At 33.0% G+C, this 21187-nt stretch overlaps 1 protein-coding gene across 1 annotated transcript; it reads left to right on the forward strand.

The window, feature by feature from the left end:
• The first annotated feature begins 15504 nt into the window (after positions 1-15504).
• On the forward strand, positions 15505-20748 carry LOC146934960 (F-box/LRR-repeat protein 25-like). The gene is made up of 4 exons (XM_085750196.1): positions 15505-16446; positions 16575-16691; positions 20222-20320; positions 20500-20748. The coding sequence occupies exons 1-4, from the start codon at positions 15505-15507 to the stop codon at positions 20587-20589; spliced, it is 1248 nt and encodes a 415-aa protein (XP_085606322.1). The 3' UTR covers positions 20590-20748.
• Positions 20749-21187: the final 439 nt, after the last annotated feature.

A 21187-nucleotide genomic window follows, 5' to 3' on the forward strand; every position in this document is an offset into this window, starting at 1 on the left:
TTGTACTGCTCAGACAACGTAATTTTGTTTTATTTTTTATCTTTTTCAAACCAACAAGTGTTTGTAAATTTTTCAAGTGGAAGAAATTTTCAAACCAACAAGTGTTTGTAAATTTTTCAAGTGTTCTATTCTAGTACTTCAAACCACGGTCCAAATGCAGTACAAATCATTGAGTTCCTATAAGGTGGGTAGTTCCAATGTTTTCAAATTTTATTTAAAAATAGTTAAAATGCGGTCAAAGCTTAAGTATATATTGACCCATCCGACTTATAAAACCGTCAGGTCACCGGTTTTTATCGGATTTAGCTAGTTCACACTAATTTGATAGCATATCTGATTTATTATTCAGCTCAAACCGGTTACTTTATTGATTCTCAGTTGGACCAACAAGTAACCAGTTTAGACGGTCCAAATGCAGAACAAATCATCGAGTTCCTATAAGGTAGTTAGTTCCAATGTTTTCAGATTTTATTTAAAAATAGTTTAAATGCGGTCAAAGCTTAAGTATTAACCCACCTCTGTCATATCAGGTCACCGGTTTTTATCGGGTTTAGCCGGTTCACACTAATTTGATAGCATATCCGATTTATTATCAAGCTCGAACCGGTTACTTTATTGATTCTCAGTTAGACAGCCCAGTTTTGAAACATTGGGTAGGTCTTTTTAAAAGGGAAAAGACTTATGAGAAGCACGTTTATATTGCAACAAATGACTATTGGTAAGCTATTTAAAAAGTTTTTTTTTTTTGTCATAACAATAACAGCCTGTAAGCTTTTAAAAATGTTTCACCCGCGGTTTTTTCTAGATTATTTTTGAAGGATGGTGGGTAATTTACCCACCAACCAATGAAAATGAGCAATTTATTAGGATGGTGGAGATTTAAAATGGAGAAAACTTGAGAGAATTTTCAATGGAGAGAATCCTAATCCGTTCATGGATAACACCTATAAAGGTGAATGTTCATTGGTTGAGGTAAATTACCCACCATTCTTTCATGGGTACCCTAGTTGTCACCTTCACCGGCACTAACTTAATTTTGGACTGTAGTTTAAAGATTATATTAAATTTTACTATAAATTATTGTTAAGATTAGAAGTGCCAATAAGTGTCCTCGTGAGCTTAACTCAGTTGGTATGGACAATACATAAAATATGTAAGGTCTGGGGTTCAAACCCCAGCCACCACCAAAAAAAAAAAAGAAGCGCCAGTAAGTAAAATGCACTACACAATTAAAGGGATGCGCGATAAACGTGCATTAACGGAAAAGTATTTATTTATTCTAAATTTTAACTAGAAGCAAGGGTTCCAAATTTTGACGAATTGAAGACATAAAGTTCGACCCCAGCAATAAGAAAAGACAATTTTCAACCCTTAGCAACAAGATTGAATGATGATCCTCTATTGTATTGTTTGAGCTATGTAATCTATGAGTACTCTTAAATTATATTCAATATGAGACTTGTGTTTATCCATTATATCTTTTGCTTAATGCTTTTCATTGGTTGATCAACTTAGTAATGATTTTAAGGAAGAATTCACTATCAACACTATATTTTGTAATCGGAGAACTTGGTGTAGTGTTATATGGTCAATTTAATTACACATAGGAAATTCACATGTGTGAGTAATAGTTTAACGTTCAATCAAACTTTTGATGATACTAATTTTTTGTCTAATACATTAGAGTGATGTATATGATATTACATAACTTGTTCATGAAGGAAAAAATCTGATATTGATGAAATTATAATTGTTATTGATACATAGAGGGAGCGTGACCTATATATATGGTCAACAACATCAATAATAAATGGGCGATAATAAATGGGCTAAATACTTAGAACGGAAACAAATAATGAAGGTGAGAAAAACACAAGAAGGGGGGTTGAATTGTGTTTTGAAAAATTCTTCGTTTCTCCTAAAAACTGAACACACTGATCAGAAGCTAAGTGATACCGCTTCTGAAGTGATAATCAGAATCTGAATGCATCGGAATAAAACAGAGAGAGAGAAGAAGAACGACACAAAGCAATTATACTGGTTCCTTCCACAATCCGGAAGTAGTCCAGTCCCCCTTGCACTTCCAAGGAGATTTCACTAAGAGTAATATCTGATTACAATTGCTCAAGCACACAAGCAAGAGACTTCCTATGCTCAAGCACACAAGCAAGAGACTTCCTTTACTCAAGCACACAAGCAAGAGAATTCCTATGCTCAAGAACACAATCAAGAGACTTCCTATGCTCAAGCACAACTGCAAGAGACTTCTAAACAAAATTACACAGAAAATTGTTTAAGGTTGAACACTTGATATATAATCAGAGGTGCTCACAATACAAATCAGATACAGACTCAATAACTTAGGAATTTCTAAAAATGAAACTTTGAGACACAGAAATTCTAAGTGAATGCAGAACAATTTCAACAGATGTTTGGCACTTGTAAAAATGTTGTGAGTCTTTCGTTCAGCATTACCAAAACTCTAAGTCTTCACTCCTTTATATAGAGGTGTGAAAGAGACGTTGTGAAATTGCCAGCACATCAAAGAGTCGTTGTTGAAGCTTGATCTTTCACCAATAATCTTTTGCCTGATTTGGTTGTTGTCCTATGAAGAACAAATTTGAAATCCATTCCTTATCCAAAGGAACATCTTTGCAGGTGAAGCCGTATTCTGGAGCTGTTTTCTTGTCTTGTAGCGTGGACACAAAACAGAGTAGTGGAGAAGATGGTTGTACAGTTCGTACAATAGTACAATGTCAACGCTTTCGTCCAAATTGCAAGCACATGCCTTCAAACACCTTTGAAATGACCTTTGCAAAGTTCCACTAATCTTTTGCTGTCCTTTGATGAATTTCGATCCTTGAAACAACTCTTGAATTCTTGGATTTTGCAATTCCAGTTGATCTTCAGCTTCTGGTGAAATGACTTCTTATGAGGCAGCTTTTGATAATGTAGCTTCTGATGATGCAGCTTCTGGACCTCTTGTCTTCAGAAGCACTATTCTTCAGGAGCACTTTACTAACTTCAGGAGCGACTTTGCTTCAGGAGCGCTTATTCTCTTCAGGAGCAAGTTGCCTTCAGGAGCGTCTAAGCTTCAATTTCGTTGATTTCTTTTGCTCTTTATTTGCTCATTCAGAACCAATAAATGATGTAACTTTTTAACTGTGGTCCTGTACACTTGAACAAATATTAGCTAGTCCAATTTACAATTTTTAATACCTTGTTATCATCAAAACTCTTTAAGGTTCATTGTTAAACACATTTTGTTCCAACAAATAATTCTAATGTATATGTCTCTAATAGCCCCTCTCAAGCTGTTGTGTAAATATCCTTCAATCCCAGCTTGGAAATGAAATTGGAAAAAGGAAGAGGGTCAAAAGGTTTGGTTAGGACATCAGCTAGTTGCTGAGAAGATGAAACAAGCAGCAGATGAAAAAGCTTTTGTTGTAATTTTTCACAGACAATATGACAGTCTAATTCAATATGCTTCGTCCGCTCATGGAATGAAGTGTTGGCAGCGATGTGACGAGCATATTGAATGTCACAATAAAACAGGGCTGGTGTGTATGAAATTACAGATTAAAGTCTTGAATTAAGTAAGTCAGCCATTGTATTTCACACACAGTTATAGCCATGGCACGGTACTCGGCTTCAGAAGAAAATTTGGAAATAGTGGGCTGCTTTTTGGATTTCCAGGAAATGAGAGATTCACCAAGAAAGATAGTGTAACCTGTGACTGATTTTCTGGTGTCGGGGCAAGTAGCCCAATCTGAATCACAAAAGGCCTTGAGTTGCAGGTGAGAGGTAGATGGATAGAAGAGACCGAGACCTGGGCATGATTTAATGTATCAGAGTACTATTATGGCAGCTTCATGGTGACTTGATGTTGGCTTGCTCATGAGCTGACTGAGTTGTTTGACAACATACAAAATGTCAGGCATGGTATTAGTGAGATAAATGAGTTTACTCACCAGGTAAGAAACCTATCGGTTGTAAATGGGTCTATAAAATTAAATACCATGCTAATGGCACCATTGAAAGGTATAAGGCTAGATTAGTCGCTAAAGGATATACTCAAGTTGAAGGCATAGATTTTTTTGATACTTACTCTCCTGTTGCTAAATTAACAACTATTAGATTGCAAATTGTACTTTGAAAAATATGAGGAGATAAGGTTCTGGTGATCCAAGAAAGCACCATGTTGATCCAAGATACCAACACCGCACCGGGAATTTTGCTAGGATGAAGGAAGAATGGACTTCGTGGATCCTGCAATGGATATTTGATTGTTTTGGATCCGGTCGGATTAACATCGGGATCACAATCGGAATTTGATTCGTTCATCGTGTTTGATGATCGGAGAAAGGTTGAAGTAGAAATGTGGCGGCGGAAGGGATAACCAAAACCCTAGGTTTCGTCTGATACCATAATACAAAACTTGTTCTCATGAAGGAAAAAATCTGATATTGATGAAATTATAATTGTTATTGATACATATATAGAGCATGGCCTATATATATGGTCAACAACATCAATAATAAATGGGCAATAATAAATGGGCTAAATACTTAGAAAGGAAACAAATAACTCTAATGTAAATGTCTCTAATAGCCCCTCTCATGCTGGAGTGTAAATATCCTTCAATCCCAGCTTGGAAATGAAATTGGAAAAAGAAATAGGGTCAAGAGGTTTGGTTAGGACATTAGTTAGTTGCTGAGATGATGAAACAGGCAGCAGATGAAAAAGCTTTTGTTGTAATTTTTCACGGACAATATGACAGTCCAATTCAATATGCTTCGTCCGCTCATGGAATGAAGTGTTGGCAGTGATATGACGAGGATATTGAATGTCGCAATGCAACAGGGTTGGTGTACTAAATTGCAGATTAAAGTCTTGAAGTAAGTAAGTCAGCCATTTTATTTCATACACAGTTGTAGCCATGGCACGGTACTCGGCTTCAAAAGAAGATTTGAAATAGTGGGCTGCTTTTTGGATTTCCAGGATATGAGAGATTAACCAAGAAAGATAGTGTAACCTGTGACTGATTTTCTGGTGTCGGGGCAAGTAGCCCAATCTAAATCACAAAAGGCCTTGAGTTTCAAGTGAGAGGTAGATGGATAGAAGAGACAAAGAGCGGGGCATGATTTAATGTATCAGAGTACTATTATGGCAGCTTCTGAAGGTGAGAAGAAAACAAGAAGGGGGGTTGAATTTTGTTTTTAAAAATTCTTCGTTTCTCCTAAACTGAACACACTGGTCAGAAGCTAAGTGAGACAGCTTCTGAAGCGATAATCAGAATCTGAATGCAGCGGATAAAAACAGAGAGAGAGAGAGAGAGAAAGAGAAAGACACAAAGCAATTATACAGGTTCCTTCCACAAACCGGAAGTAGTCCTGTCCCCTTGTACTTCCAAGGAGAGTTCACTAAAATGCAATATCTGATTACAATTGCTTAAGCACACATCAAGAGACTTCCTTTGCTCAAGCACACTTTGCAAGAGTCTTCCTATGCTCAAGAACACAATCAAGAGACTTCTATTCTCAATCACAACTGCAAGAGACTTCTAAACAAACAAGATTACAAAGAAAAATGTTTGAGGTTGAACACTTCATATACAATCAGAGGTGCTCACAATACAAATTAGATAAGACTCTAAGACTTAAGAATTTCTAGAATAAGACTTTGAGAAAGAGACATTGTGAAATTGCCAGCACATCAAAAGAGTCATTGTTGAAGCTTGATCTTTCACCGATGATCTTTTGCCTGATTTGGTTGTTGTCCTACGAAGAACCAATTTCAAATCCATTCTAGTTGAGAGGGAACAATTCTGCAGGCTTGGTTGTACATTCAGAGCTGTTATTTTGTCTTGTAGCAGAGACACAAAACAGAGTAGTGGAGAAGGTGGTTGTACAGTTCGTACAAAGTACAATGTTAACGCTTTCATTCCTTTTTGCAAGCAAATGCCTTCAAACACTTTTGACATGACCGTTGCAAAGTTCCACTAGTCTTCTGCTATCTTTAGATGAATTTTGATCCATGAAACAAATCTTGAATCCTTGAATTTTGCAAATCCAGTTGATCTTCAGCTTCTGGTGAAAACAGCTTCTGATAAGGCAGCTTCTGACGAGGCAGCTTCTGATGACGTTATACTTCAGGACCTCTAGTCTTCAGGAGCACTAGTCTTCAGGAGCTCTCTAGTCTTCAGGACCGCTTTGCCTTCAGGAGCTTCTAAGCTTCAATTCCGTTGATTCCTTTGCTCTTTTATTTGCTCGTTCAGAACCTTTGTATGATATAAAATTTTGTCTATGGTCCTGTACACTTGAACAAATATTAGCAATTCCAATTGTCAATTTTTAATACCTTGTTATCATCAAAACTCTAAAGGTTCATTGTTAAACACATTTTGTTCCAACAACTTCATGGTGACTTGATGTTGGCTTGCTCATGAACTAACTGAGTTGTTGGACAACATACGAAATGTGAGGTCTGTTATTAGTGAGATAAATGAGTTGACCCACCAGGTAAGAAACCTATCGATTGTAAATGCGTCTATAAAATTAAATACCATGCTAATGGCACCATTGAAAGGTATAAGGCTAGATTAGTCGCTAAAGGATATACTCAAGTTGAAGGCATAGATTTTTTTTTGATCCTTACTCTCCTGTTGCTAAATTAACAACTATTAGATTGCAAATTGTACTTTGAAAAATATGAGGAGATAAGGTTCTGGTGATCCAAGAAAGCACCATGTTGTTGCATATATCCCAAAGATCATATGTGGAATCAAGATAAGAAGGTTTAGGGAGAGTACCATTGATAAACCTGATTTTGTTCTTTGGAAGATAGAGCACGTTTCATTGCTCTACTCCAGTTGTGATAGTTGTGATCGGTGAGAGGAGTAGATACCAACACCGCACCGAGATTTCTGCTAGGATGAAGGAAAAACGGACTTCGTGGATCCTGCAATGGATCTTTAATTGTTTTGGATCCGGTCGGATTAACATCGGGATCAGAATTGGAATTTGATTCGTTCATCGTGTTTGATGATCGAAGAAAGGTTGAAGTAGAAATGTAGCGGCAGAAGGGATAACCGAAACCCTCGGTTTCGTATGATACCATATTACAGAACTTGTTCTCATGAAGGAAAAAATCTGGTATTGATGAAATTATAATTGTTATTGATACACAGAGGGAGCGTGACCTATATATATGGTCAACAACATCAATAATAAATGGGCAATAATAAATGGGCTAAATACCTAGAAAGGAAACAAATAATTCTAATGTGAATGTGTCTAATATATGATAAACGAGATCTTGAGCCAAGAAACTGATCTTGATCTATTTTTTAAACTGCGGTGAACATAGGAACTTGATTGTAATTGTTTAGGACATATAATTACCAAATAGGAACATAGAGGGGATTCATACAAATTCTAATCACCATCATCATTCTATATCCAATCTTAATTATTTACTTTAATTTTGAAAATATCTGAATGCAATCCACCGGCCCCAATTTTATATTTTTAACAAGTATTGATATATATATATATATATATATATATATATTTTTTTTTTGAAATAACAAGTATTGATTTATTGCTGACTTGAAATTGGACAATGTCTTTGGAGACAAACTAATAAGTTTTTTACTTTGAAGATGTTTTGGTACACTTGCCAAACGATCGTCACTTATGTTGTTGACTCAATGATGGACGGTGCACAAAGCATTGGACTTATCTAAACTAGTTAAGATTTTTTGTTCCACATGATGTTATGTCGTCTTTGTATGCAACATTTTGTTATGTGGAATTTAGTGTTTGATAAGCAGAGTCTAATGCTCATATTGTCCTTGTTTTGCATTAAGTACTTGTTATTGAAACATACATAGATGTACTTGATCTTTTACTCCAAGCCAGAGTGTATTTGTTATGATGAGTAGAGAATGCATAAATTGTATTTGTGCATGATATGAAAGTGCATGAATATTCAAACGCAAAAAATATGAATACACCTTATTGTAGTTTCTCTGAGGGATGTCGAGTATGTATATCGATGTTAAAATCGGGATTATGCGTTCCCATTGATATCGAGTGTGTTTGTTTATATAAGTAGATTCTTGTGAATAAAACGACAGAAATATACTCTTACATGCCTATGCTTTTTTACAAGTTTACTAAATTTTATTAATTCGTGAGTATAATTAAATGTTTTTGGGAATAGAAAAAATTTCCCAACGAAAAAAGTGGAAATAAAGTTTTCATAAAGATGAGAATAAATACATTTGCAAATAGTATAATATTTGTTAACCAGAGCAGTGTTCTTTGTATGGTCATCTCAAAATGATGTTGATATCAATTCCACATGTCTCATTGCATATAATTCATAGATAAGCTTGCATGGGGTTTCCTATGTTGAGGATTACAACGTAGGGTGGTAGGTCAATACAACTCCTATTAGATCCTTTTCTCATTTTTCTTGATCCAACCTTTTTTAGAGTCCATTAAGAATACCTGGTTTTCTAATTCATCATGCCTGTTCGTAAGTCGGTGTTCAATCGATGACAGTTTTATCTTGATTCCGAGTCGTTACAAAAATCTTGGAACATTTGGCTTAAAAATTGGGTTATGTTGTGTGTGATAATTGCATGGGAAGTCCATGTCGACACATGACATTTTTCAAGGATGTCAAGTCTGTAAGTGTTGAAGGCCATGTTATGACCACCTGATATGTTTGGTTGGTGAACCTTTGGATAATAGTATCTGAAGAATTTCGAAGCTATGGTCCTAGATCCAGCCCCTCTAGTTATTAGTGATGATGGTTTAATGTGTCTCATTAGAGATATAATTAGTTATTAAATTTATTGCTAACGTATTTATATAGATAGTCATTAACATATTTATTTTCCTAAAAAAATTAACATATTTATTGTTTTGTTGATGAAAACTGAATTTAGTCGAGGTCAGCTGAGATTCCTCAACTTTAACATTTAGTCCTGCAACTTACAAAACTTGTATACTGGAGAAATTCTTGTGATAGGGTAGACAATTAATTTAATAATGACTAGATTGTTGTGGATATGATAATGATATATATTTGCCAATTAAATTAATAAGGATCAATTTGTTATAGATAGTATAATGATAAATATTAGACAATTGAATTAATAAGAACTAGATCATTCGGGATAGTATAATGATAAATATTAAGCATTTAAATTAATAAGGACCAGTTTGTTTTGTATAGTACTAGTATGGACACCCGTGCCAAGCACGGGCTAAAATTTCACATACTTTGGGGAGAGAATATTGTGATGTATCGATTGTTAGTTAAAGTTCAACATTGGATAAATGAGCAGAGGTTGTACAACAAATAAGCCTTTGGGTGAAGATATAGAGTTATCTAGGCATGGCATTGGGGCGGGGTGGGGACGGGTTTTACCTTCCTCATCCCTATCCCTGGCTCTCATATACTTACTCATTACCTTACCCATACCCAACAGGGATGAGGAATTGAATCGCATCCCCGTCCTCAACGGGTTTGGTATCCCTGCCTCATCTCTGTCCCCATAATGAATTATTATTTTTCAATAAAAAATAAGTTTTTTTAACCTCGAGAAAAATGTTGTAATGCATTATCCAATAATATGCTTATTTTAACATTTCATTGAGTGAATTAGTTGGTTGCTTCTTTAAATATCAATTGCAAATTTTATAAAATGTCAAATATCAATGGATGATAAAGTAATTTTCTACAATGGGATGAGTTTGAGTATGGGTTCAGGGTGAGTACCTATATCTATGTTATACCCATGTTTTGAAGTCGGGGAAAACACAAACTCATAGCCAAACCCAGTCAAAAAGGGGAAAACTCGTCAAATCGGGGTTGATTTGGACGGGTAACCGCGAGTATAAGTTTTGTTGTCATGTCTAGTGTTATCCTCATTTATGTGGTTGCTCTTGGTTGAATGTGATGTCACCATACTCAACATGTCTCTCTTCAATCCAATACGAAATAAACCCCCCCCCCCCCCCCCCCAATGAAACCCTTTTCCTTTATGTTCAACATTCTTGTGGTCCTCCAATCTAATTTTTATATCTACATAATATTCATCTTAACCATAAAGGAAACAACAATGGATATTGAAGTGGCACAAATAAAATATATGTCTCATATAAGTTTGAACTCTACACACACACTTTCAATTTAATGTCTCGACCTTTTTCAACTGCATTACCATCGTTGATTATTAGTTTTGCAACATCATCAAACATAAGTAAATTATGCATTCTAGCACCCTTTGAAAGATTGATAATAATCTAAAATATAAATTGGTCGGGTCTTCTTGTTCGACGTGATCTATAACATAGAAAATCATTTTTGCAAGTACATTATGCTCATCAATGTATTTTTTAAGCTCTCAACCAAAGACACATTAAGATCTTGACCGTCAACATTCGCACTGTATAAAGAAATATTGTATTTAAAATGTTCATTTGACTCTTAAACTCAATTGTTGGTGCATAACCAGAACCTAACATCAGACTACCATTGCAATTATAGTTTTCACCAATAAGAATAAGTGGTGACGGTCCACCTCTATCTTTTTTTCTTTTTTTGAAGAAAGCGATCCACCACTATATCAAGGTGAACGAAAACATATTACTGTAAACTTTAATATTATCCTGGTAGTGTCAACTATTTGGATGACCACCATGTAATTTAACTAAGGGTCCTGCTAACCAGTGCCCTGGGTGCAGCGGTTAAGCTTATCATAAAAGGGAATTATTACCACAAAAGGATGCTGCTTTTGACATTATTATCAATTAATTACACAATTTCAATGCATTAACTGCTATATAATTTCCTTTTTCATATTCTTAACCAGTGCCCCGGGGGCATTGGTTAGCATTTCCCTTTAAGTAAATAATAGTTGCGCAAGCTTCTACTATTAATTTATTTTTCTACTTAGTTATACATTAATTATTAAGGCTTAATTGCACGTTTGATCCCTTATGTTTATCGTAGTTTTCATGTTGGTCCCTTATGTTTTAAAAGTTTCTATTTGGTCTCTTACGTTTTAAAAGTTTCAGGTTGGTCTCACTTTGGAGTAAGTTAGTCCCTTCCATCACTTAACATTTAAAGATTCAGGTTGACAATAGCGGTGATGGAACTTAACTTATATAGAAAATCAATTTTAAAGCAGTTTTTTTGATATTTTTTGTTTTTTTAAACTCAATATCATGTCGCGGAAGGGACTAACTTAGCTCAACGTGAGTAACGTTTTGGACCAACTTGAAACTTTTAAAACGTAAGGGACCAAATTGAAACTTTTAAAACATAAGAGACCAACTTAAAAACTAAAATAAACATAAGGGATCAAACATGCAATTAAGCCAATTATTAACTATTTGTTGGTTATATTGTGTTTATTCGTTTTTTATAGTGTACTTATGAATGTTTATTTTTCAATTAATCTATATTATATTTATTTTTGTTGATGAATCTATATTATATGTAAACATTGGATTTAAAAGTAGAGTTGAATATGTTTTTCATCCCTATAAAATTAACAACTTTCCTTTTTTGTCCAAATAAAAAAATTAATTTGTGCTAAAACCATTATTTTTAACTATTCTTAAACTTTTAATTTTTATCAATTTTTTGTCTATGTGTTTAGAACATAATTTTTTTTATTTAAAACAAATGAAGCCAAGTTGATTTGTTATTGATGTTTTATCTACGGTTAATTAGAAACTATTACCACTCACAAAAACCAACGAATGAACTTATTATTGATTTGTTATTAACCTTTTACCCTTAAAACGTTTCTTTTTTACCACGTTACCCATGTATGGAAAGTGTTGTTACACCGTCGTCGAATTTTGTGATTAATCAGTGTCATTTTTTTTAGAGGATAATCAGTGTCATGTTGTTTCGCATTGCTCTTGATTAAAATTAATTGCAATAATGATGTTTATAAATTATATAACATGGTTGTATTTTACAAAATCAATTAATGTTTTTATATTAAAATATTACTTTTTACAGAGTATTTTAATTTATGAATGCATCCTTATGAAGTAAATCATCTTCTAGGCATATTGTTTTTCATCAAGCATATTCTTCTCATTTGCACACCAAACAACTTAATTTAAAACGTAATAGTTGACTCAAAAAAAAAAATGAAATGGTTTTATGATACATAAATGCTATTAACTTGCACTTTCTCATTTGAATTATTTCAATTAATTTGCACTTCGTATTTTTGGTTTATTTTAATTTTAAACCGAAGAAATTAGCATTGTTTTGTACAAAAAAAAATAGCATATTTTTTAACCTTTTTTTAAAAAAAAAACCTCTCTTATGATTTTATTTTTATTTTTATGATGTATGTATGTAAGGGAAAAAATATATTGTGTGCAGATTATTTCAAAAATTTGGTAGTAAATAAGGTAATAACTTTTGTAAATAAAATATTATTAAGAAAATGTACGCAATCAAATACAAATATTATGTAATGCATATGTGTGTCGATTAATATCTTATGCAATCTAAATAATTCAATTTGTGGAAAGTAAAAAATTTACTCACTAACCATAACAAAAATTAAAGAGAAATTCTACTCCACACATGAAGTAATTATATTATTTGGGAATGATTAGAATATGGAAACTCATAAATCTACTACATTGAACCGTTTAGAGTAGAACCAATTTGCCCCAATCATAAATTCACCATTTTTTTTGCACCAATCATATAGGATGGTCTTGAAAAATACATCACAAAGAGTACAATGGTAGAAGAGCGTTTAGAAACCATTGTATATACGTGTAATAGTGATGTTAAAAATCAATATAAATTAATTGTGATCAATGACGGATTTAAAGTTATTCAAATAGTATTCTCTACAAAAAATAACATTAATAAGGAGTATATTTGATAGTAGAAAAAAATGCACCTAGTAAATTGCAAATGAGCTTATATTTAAGGACACGAAAATTATTCAAATAGGGCTTATAATTAGTTAGGGAGGGATGGATTATCGGCCAAACATTGAACCGTATAATTCTCTTGAATAAAATATGCTAAATATGTTTAAATTCATATTAATAGATTATAAATTACATTATAAGTTAAAATAAGATGCTTATCATTTAAATTAGTTCGACATACATTTTACATATCACTAAATTATTAAAATTAGCAAACGACAAAGAAGAGATTGCAAAATACACAATTTGTCTATCACAATATAATTATAACTTATCCGGATTGAAATTGAAATGAAAATATAAAAACCTTTCTCTTTTGTAGGTGTTGCCCAAATTTGTACAACAACTTCTTCGCATAGTGGAATGAATTATATTACCTTGAAAGTACAAAGAAATAAAAATACAAAAATTAGATTAATTTATAATATCGAAAAAATAAATAAATTCATTATATACAAATAAAAGTCTTCATGAGAATCATATCTAGATAGAACATGTGTATGTGACCGTTGGCATTATAAACAAACCATACATGAATGATTCGAACAACTTACTTTGATTCTTTGATTGAGTTGATCTCACAGATGTTATCAGATCTTAGTGTCATGACGATTTTTTTGGAGTTTCACAGCACAATTTGGAAGAAATGTGCAAGTGAAAAGGATAAAAGAAACATATGCTATATATAGGAAAATAATAAAAGCAAACGACATCATGAACAATCATGAACAAATAAAAAATATGATGCAAAATTGGTTAATCATAAAATGTTTGATTAACTTACAACCTATAAGGTGACACATGTTACACTCTAATTGATTTATTTTTAAAAAGTGACATTATATTCTAATTTGATTGGCTCAATACAATTCTACCTATAAAGACATATGATGATTTGTTTAACTTTGATTAGTTAAAAAAATAAAACAAAATATATTTGATTTGATTTTGGTTGAGAAAATAATCAATGATGAAGATGTTTTGCTCCATCTACTTAATCAACAATACCGGAAAAAAATCAACAATAATTGATTATAAATGCCATTTTCATTTTTAACAAAAGTTCCATATATATATATATATATATATATATATATATATATATATTTGGTCAAAATAAAAGTTCCATATATACAACGTGAAATTAAAGTTCCATAAAAGATAAGTAAAGGTGTATATCATTTTCATTTATTTTGAATTGAGATTGAAATTTGAATATGTGTATAAAAACATTGTAAAATTTTATTGGAGAAGTAATAAATGCTAGAAGAAAAATATAATGACATGTGTACTTTGGCTCATAGAAGTATTCTTTTATATTATATAAAGATAACGATAAATATTACCCAAATATTTTACAAAGGACCAGACTATACTGAATCGATGTTATGCAATTAATTTAATAAGGATCATATTGTTTTGGATAATGTAATGATAATTTTATGAATGTGATCAAGGTTTTAAATAACGGTCGCGGTCGCGTATATGATTTCGCGATTTCGGCTGTTAAGGGTATTGCGATACGAATTACGGTTGTCGCAATCTGAATTAATCACAACATTGCACAACTCTTAAATAATGATATTAACTTAAATAACTTAAACAAGAGAAAGATTTGGAGTTCTAAACTAGATTAGGAGATAACTTATGTAATTTATGATCAAATATGTACTAATAGTATGATTTTCATCTATCTCAATTGAAAAATATATTCGGATTCTATGTCTAATGTCATGAACGACATATGTTTGCGGCCGTAACGATGTTTCGTCGCGGCCGTAACGACATTTCGTCATGATTTTTGTTCACTCCGTAAAAACGGTGAAAAACGGTAACGCCTGCTACCTGTACCTTTTTTTCGCGGCCTTTTTCTCGGTAATGGACCGTGTTTTAAAACCTTGAATGTGATTGTATCTGATTTGTGTTTAAAACAGATAATAAAACATAAGGGTAAGAGAATCACACAAGAGAATCATTCTTGTTCACCCAATGTGGGATTTTCCATCATAGTACAACTACCAGAATGTTCTCTGAGCAACACTATAATTCTTGATCACACTAGATCGGTTTCTTACACTATGTATTATCAACCACAACAGACTTTACAATTATTTTGCTTTCGCACTAGAAAGGCTCATACAGATTATATAATATGAACCGGTAAAGCGGGAAATATAGAGGGTGCGCGAGAAGCAAAGAAAGTGTGAAAATAATCTGCCTAAAAATAAATATAAGGCCCAAGCCCACTAATCAGTTACAGAACCCTAATAAACTCAAATGCATGCTTCAAAATACCATCGCAAATGCATTGTCCTCCGACCAATATCATCCTCCCTCTCGTTAGAGGCAGGTGCTTGCAAGGTATCCCCTCTTCTTTCTATATGTTTGTTAACTGTTATTGTGTTATATTTCTTGATTCTTAAAAACTAAATTTTTTTTTTTTTTTTTTGAAAGTAAAAACTAAAAACTTATCAACCAATTTTGAAGACTAATACAAGAGGCAACAATGGAAAGACACAAGAGGCAACGTAAGGAAGACAGCCAAGACAAAGACGACCATATCAGTGATTTATTTGATTGCGTTCTCCATCACATACTCTCCTTTTTAAAGGCCAAAGAGGCCGTTCAAACTTGTATTTTATCAAAAAGATGGATCAATCTCTGGAAGACTCTTCCAACCCTTGCGTTAAGTTGGTCAAACTTTAGAACCCAAAGAAGTTTTAAACAATTCCTGTCTCAAATTTTCTCTCTTCGTGATCACTCAACAGCTATCCATGCTTTCTGTTTGCAGAACAATCATTTTTATATCGGGATTAACCTATACCGAAAGATTATAGAATATGCTTTTTCACACAATGTCCAAGAGTTTCAAATCAATTATGCTATTATTCAACACCTTCCACCATGCTTCTTTTCATCTCATACTTTAACCTCCCTTCATCTTTCCGGTTATTCTTTGATTCGCTCTGGCTCGACACAAATATTTCCAAATTCTCTCAATTTCCCAGCATTAACCACTCTGTCTCTAAGGCACCTTGCCTTTCGTTGCAGCACAAGTGATGAAGATGGTTGCGTCGACCCCTTTTCCACATTTAACATGTTGAATACTTTGATCATTGACTGCTGTGTACTTCTGGATGCACAAAACCTTCACATTTCAAGTACCAAGCTTCTCAATTTAACTATATGTATGTATGATAGAGATCCTAGGAACAATTTCAGATCCTCTTTCGGAATCGAGTTATATTCTCCAACTGTCCATACCTTTGATTATAGTGGTGGTGAATATATTCCAAAACTTTTTGGGAGCAAGAGCGTTCTCTCTTCGATCAAACATGTAAATATTCATTTATTGAGTTTTCGAAGGAACAAACAATCATTTCTATTCAGCTGGCTGGTTGAACTTGCTAATATCGAATCATTGACCGCCAATTCCTCTGCACTTACGGTACTTTATATTTTAGCATTAATGCTGCTTTTTAGATTGTATTTATAAGTTTTATAAAAAATATGACTTGCAACTGATCGTAATACTTGTTTGTTTAGGATCTTTTATTGTTTCCTGATTTATTGAAGGTTAAGCTCCCTTCCTTGTTGTGTAACTTGAAGTCACTAAAATTAAAAATTTTCTTCCAACCATGGATACATGCCAAATTGGTGGACTTTTTGCTTCAAAACTCACCCACAGCAAAGGTTGACTTCAGCAAGTCATTATTATAAGGTGAAAGGTGCATCCAACAACTTTTTAAAGATAGTTTTTTTGGTTTAGTAATTTCATTTTTGCATCCTTCTTATGTTTCTATTTCCCGCAATGTCTTTAGTTATAATAACTTACTTTTAATGGATAAATTACAAAACCCTTATTTATAGAAACAAATATGTGTGTGCAGTGTATGCATGTTGACGTGTGCATCTTAAATCACAGAATCAAAAAGCTTTAATCTTTTTTATTCTCTATGCCCTTTTATGTATACAATTCTAATTATTCATTCTTACCATTCCACAACTATACATGTTTGTTTGAGTAAATTGAATTTGGATTCATAGGATATAATAAGATATATTGGTCTAGAAAATAAATGATAGAAATATGAAGAACTAATACCTATATGTTGAGGAAACAGAGAAACTAGAATCTGCATAATGGTAATGAAATTGATTTTCCAAGAATATGTGTGCATGCATTCTCTTGTATGCATCTTGAGTCACATGTATGAGTAGTCACAACTTTGATATAGAAATAGCTTGCGAAAACAGTTTGTTTTTAATTAAACTTTTGTTATAGAAATAGCTTGTAAGTAAGAACTGTTATGATAAGGGCTTACGAGTGTATAATTAAGTTGTTTATAATCTGATCAGAGCCACATATATAATTTGAAAAGATATGATTGCATAAACAAATTGTAATTTTATATATTAGATAAGAGCAGATATGATAATTGATCAAGAGTACATATAATTGCAGAAGTAAATAGCTATATCTTTATTTGGTTGTCTAGTTAAACAGTTATACTAAATAAATATTTCAGGATGTTCTGGTGAATCCGGTCATTTATGAGGGTCAAGCAGGCACAGATCGATGTTAAGAACGTCATCATGACACCTCATATTGTATCCATTTATATATAAAGTTAAGATCAGACAATGATTTTGTATTGAGTATTTTCCTTGTCCGACATCAACATGACATGGACACATAATTTCATTCGGTTAATTTATTTTCTCAAATTATTATTAGTTATGATATGTAAATGTTTTGTTTGGAGTCTGTGCCGGTAATTCATGTACTGCTTGTTCTTTAGTATTGTTTGTGAAAACCAAATTGAGATGAGGTGTTTGGTTTACTGTGTTCTAAAACTGTATTATCAGACAACATAATTTGTGTGTTTTTATTTTGTCAAAATATGAAGTTGTGTTGAGGTGGAAGAAATTTACAAACCAACATGTGTTTGTAAATTTTTCAAGTGTTCTATTCTAGCACTTTAAACGACGGTCCAAATGAACTCCAAATCATTGAGTTCCTATAAGGTGGGTAGTTCCAATGTTTTCTGATTTTATTTAAAAATAGTGAAAATGCGGTCAAAGCTTAGGTATTGACCCGTTGGACTTAACCGTCAGGTCATCGGTTTTAGCCGGGTTGCACTAATTTCTAAGCATAGCATATCCGATTTTTACTTTATTGATTCTCAGTTGGACTGGTTCAATATTGAAACATTAGGTAGGTCTTTTTAAAGGGAAACTTCTGAGAAGCACTTTTATATTGCAACAAATAAATATTGGTAAGCTTTTAAAAAAGGGTACTTTTTTAACATAAAAAAAGTTTCACCAGCACTACCTTAATTTTGGACTTTAATTGATAGATTATATTAAATTTTTGTGTAAATTATTGATAAGATTAGAAGCGCCGGTAAGTACAACGCACTTAAAGGGAATCGTGATGAACGTGCATGAACGGAAAAAGTGTTTATTTATTCCAAATTTCAACTAGAAGCAAGGGTTCCAAATTTTGACAAATGGAAGACATAAATTTGAAGTGCGACCCAAGCAACCAGAAATGACAATTTTTCAACCCTTAGCAGCAAGATTGAATAATGAATTGTTTGAGCTATGTAAGCCATGAGACCTCTTAAATTATATTCAATATGAGATTTGTCTTTATTTATTATATCTTTTGTTTAATGCTTTTCGTTGTTTGATCAACTTTGAAATAATTTTACGGAACAATTCACTATCAAAACTAGATTTTGTAACCGGAGAACATGGTGTAGTGTTCTATGGTTAATTTATCTACACATAGGAAATTCACAAATGTTGAGTAATAGTTTAACGTTCAATCAAACTTTTGGTAATATTAGTTTTTGTCTAAGACATTAGGGTGATGTATCTGATAAACGAGATCTTGAGCCAAGAAATTGGTCTTGATCAATTTTTTAAACTATGGTGAACATAGGAAGTTGATTGTAATTGATTAGGACATCAAATTACCAAATAGGAACATAGAGGGGATTCATACAAATCCTAATCACCATCATCATTCTAAATCCAATCCTAGTCATTAACATATTTATTGTTTTGTTGATGGAAGTCGATTCAGCCGAGGTCGGCTAAGATTCATCAACATTAATTCCCTTGCTTCAACCAACTAACAGTGAAGGAGGACATTTGTCCTAAAGTGGAAGAAATAGTGATAAGAACTGGAGGTATATGCTCATAACGTATGTACAGGATGATAGTAACTGTGTCTTATGTCTTTATTCTTTGGTGTGTGTGCGCGTGCATACGCACATATATATATATATATATATATATATATATATATATATATATATATATATATATATATATATATATATATATATATATATATATGCAGGGACAAGGTCCTTTGTGTTTTTAGGAATACAATGGAAATAGAGAAAATAATGGAGTGATTTTATTGTTTAACTGAAGAATGAGTTGTGGTAAGATAAAAATCTGTCCTCCTGGGATGTTCCCTTACAATTGAGCCGTTGTTATGTTTACTTAATGAAGTTGCTAAAATTTCAGTGTGATAGCTTTTCCCTACGATTTATCCTTTGATTATTTTCTCTTGTATTTTAATTCGCTTACATTTTAGAACTAGACATAGTTGATATGACAGCCTATTCTCTATGAAATTAAATTTAGTAACCTAAGGCTTTAAGTTGGAGGACATGGTGAGGTTCCAAATTTCCAATCACATGCTGGCTTGAGGATGATACATGTTGAAAGAATTTGACTGATATGATTTGTAGCAGAATAGACTTTTGATCAAGATAAGGGTAATTAATACTATCTTGATACATAGAAATAATGTATAACTGGAATTTGGAAAGATACGATTGCAGAAGTGATTTTATTTTTTTATCAGTAGGAATCAAACTCAGTATCCCGTAGTTTTAAGCACTCATACATCCTGCGCACCAACCTCTTGCGCTTGAAACCAGTAGTGATCGCAGACATTTCTTGTTGTTTTATATAGGCTAGATTGGGGAAGATATGATACTTGATCAAGATATGATTGCAGAAGTAAATGTCTAAAAGTTTATTTTGCTTGAAATAGTTGTAAGTTACGAATTCCTTTATTTCAGGGTGCCCTTCTGGTTAATGTTGCTAGAGGTCCTCTTTTAGACTATGAGGCTGTGGTCAAAAACCTTGAATCCGGACACTTAGGAGGGCTAGGAACCGATGTTGCATGGACGGAGCCATTAGATCCCGATGATCAGATATTGAAATTTAAGAACGTTATCATGACTCCTCATATTGCAGGCGTTACAGAACACTCCTATAGATCCATGGCTAAGGTTTGTGTGGCTGTTTCATATTCCACTTATTCCAGAATTATATGGATCTGTAAAAACTAAAGATATTTTTCCCTATGCTTAAAGTGCTTTTGTACTATTGATTTTGAATTTTTGATTTAAAAAGAAGAACAAAACTACTGTGAAATCTGATACTTTTCTTGCCTGTTGTTTTACTATAGGTTGTTGGTGATGTGGTTCTTCAACTTCATACTGGAAATCCTTTGACAGGAATTGAGTTAGTCAATTCAATTGGTGCAAAAAGTTCATAAAGTTCCTGTACTTTTTTGATAGTTTATGATCATTTTCAATGGTGTAGAAACACTTCTAACAGTATTTATAAAATTGAGACCTGGCAATGATTGTTCTGTATTGAGCATTTTGATTCTATTGTTCGCGAAAACCAAATAAGACGGGTGATGTTTGTCTCATTATTACCTGTTTATTTAGCCAAGTTTATTTTCACAAAACCAAATTGAGATGAGGTCCTCTGGTTTTCTAGAAAACCACATGTTCTGAAAGTTTACTTGTGTTTTTTAGATATGTACAAACACATCTAAAGTTGTGTGATGGTGGGAAAAGTTTCTCCCTTCCTATCCAAAACACCTCAAAGGGCAATAACAATTAGTAAACTTTAATTTGGATGAGTAATTCAACATGCATTAAAAACCTAAAGAATTGCTAGATGTAATGAAAATGGCTTGAAAACATACTTTTTCGTGTTAAGAGGAAGGCTAGGGTCACATCCTCTAACACACACCTTTGGGCACACTCCATCTATTGGAGCCACATCCTAAGAGTGAGTTAGAGTCAGGTGACCCTAGCGTTACTCTTCATTTTAATATATGTAACATATTAAGTTGGGAAATG

Source organism: Medicago sativa, chromosome 3 (genome assembly GCF_051527215.1).
Source record: "Medicago sativa cultivar Bolivia chromosome 3, Bolivia_mono, whole genome shotgun sequence".
Taxonomy (NCBI): domain Eukaryota; kingdom Viridiplantae; phylum Streptophyta; class Magnoliopsida; order Fabales; family Fabaceae; genus Medicago; species Medicago sativa.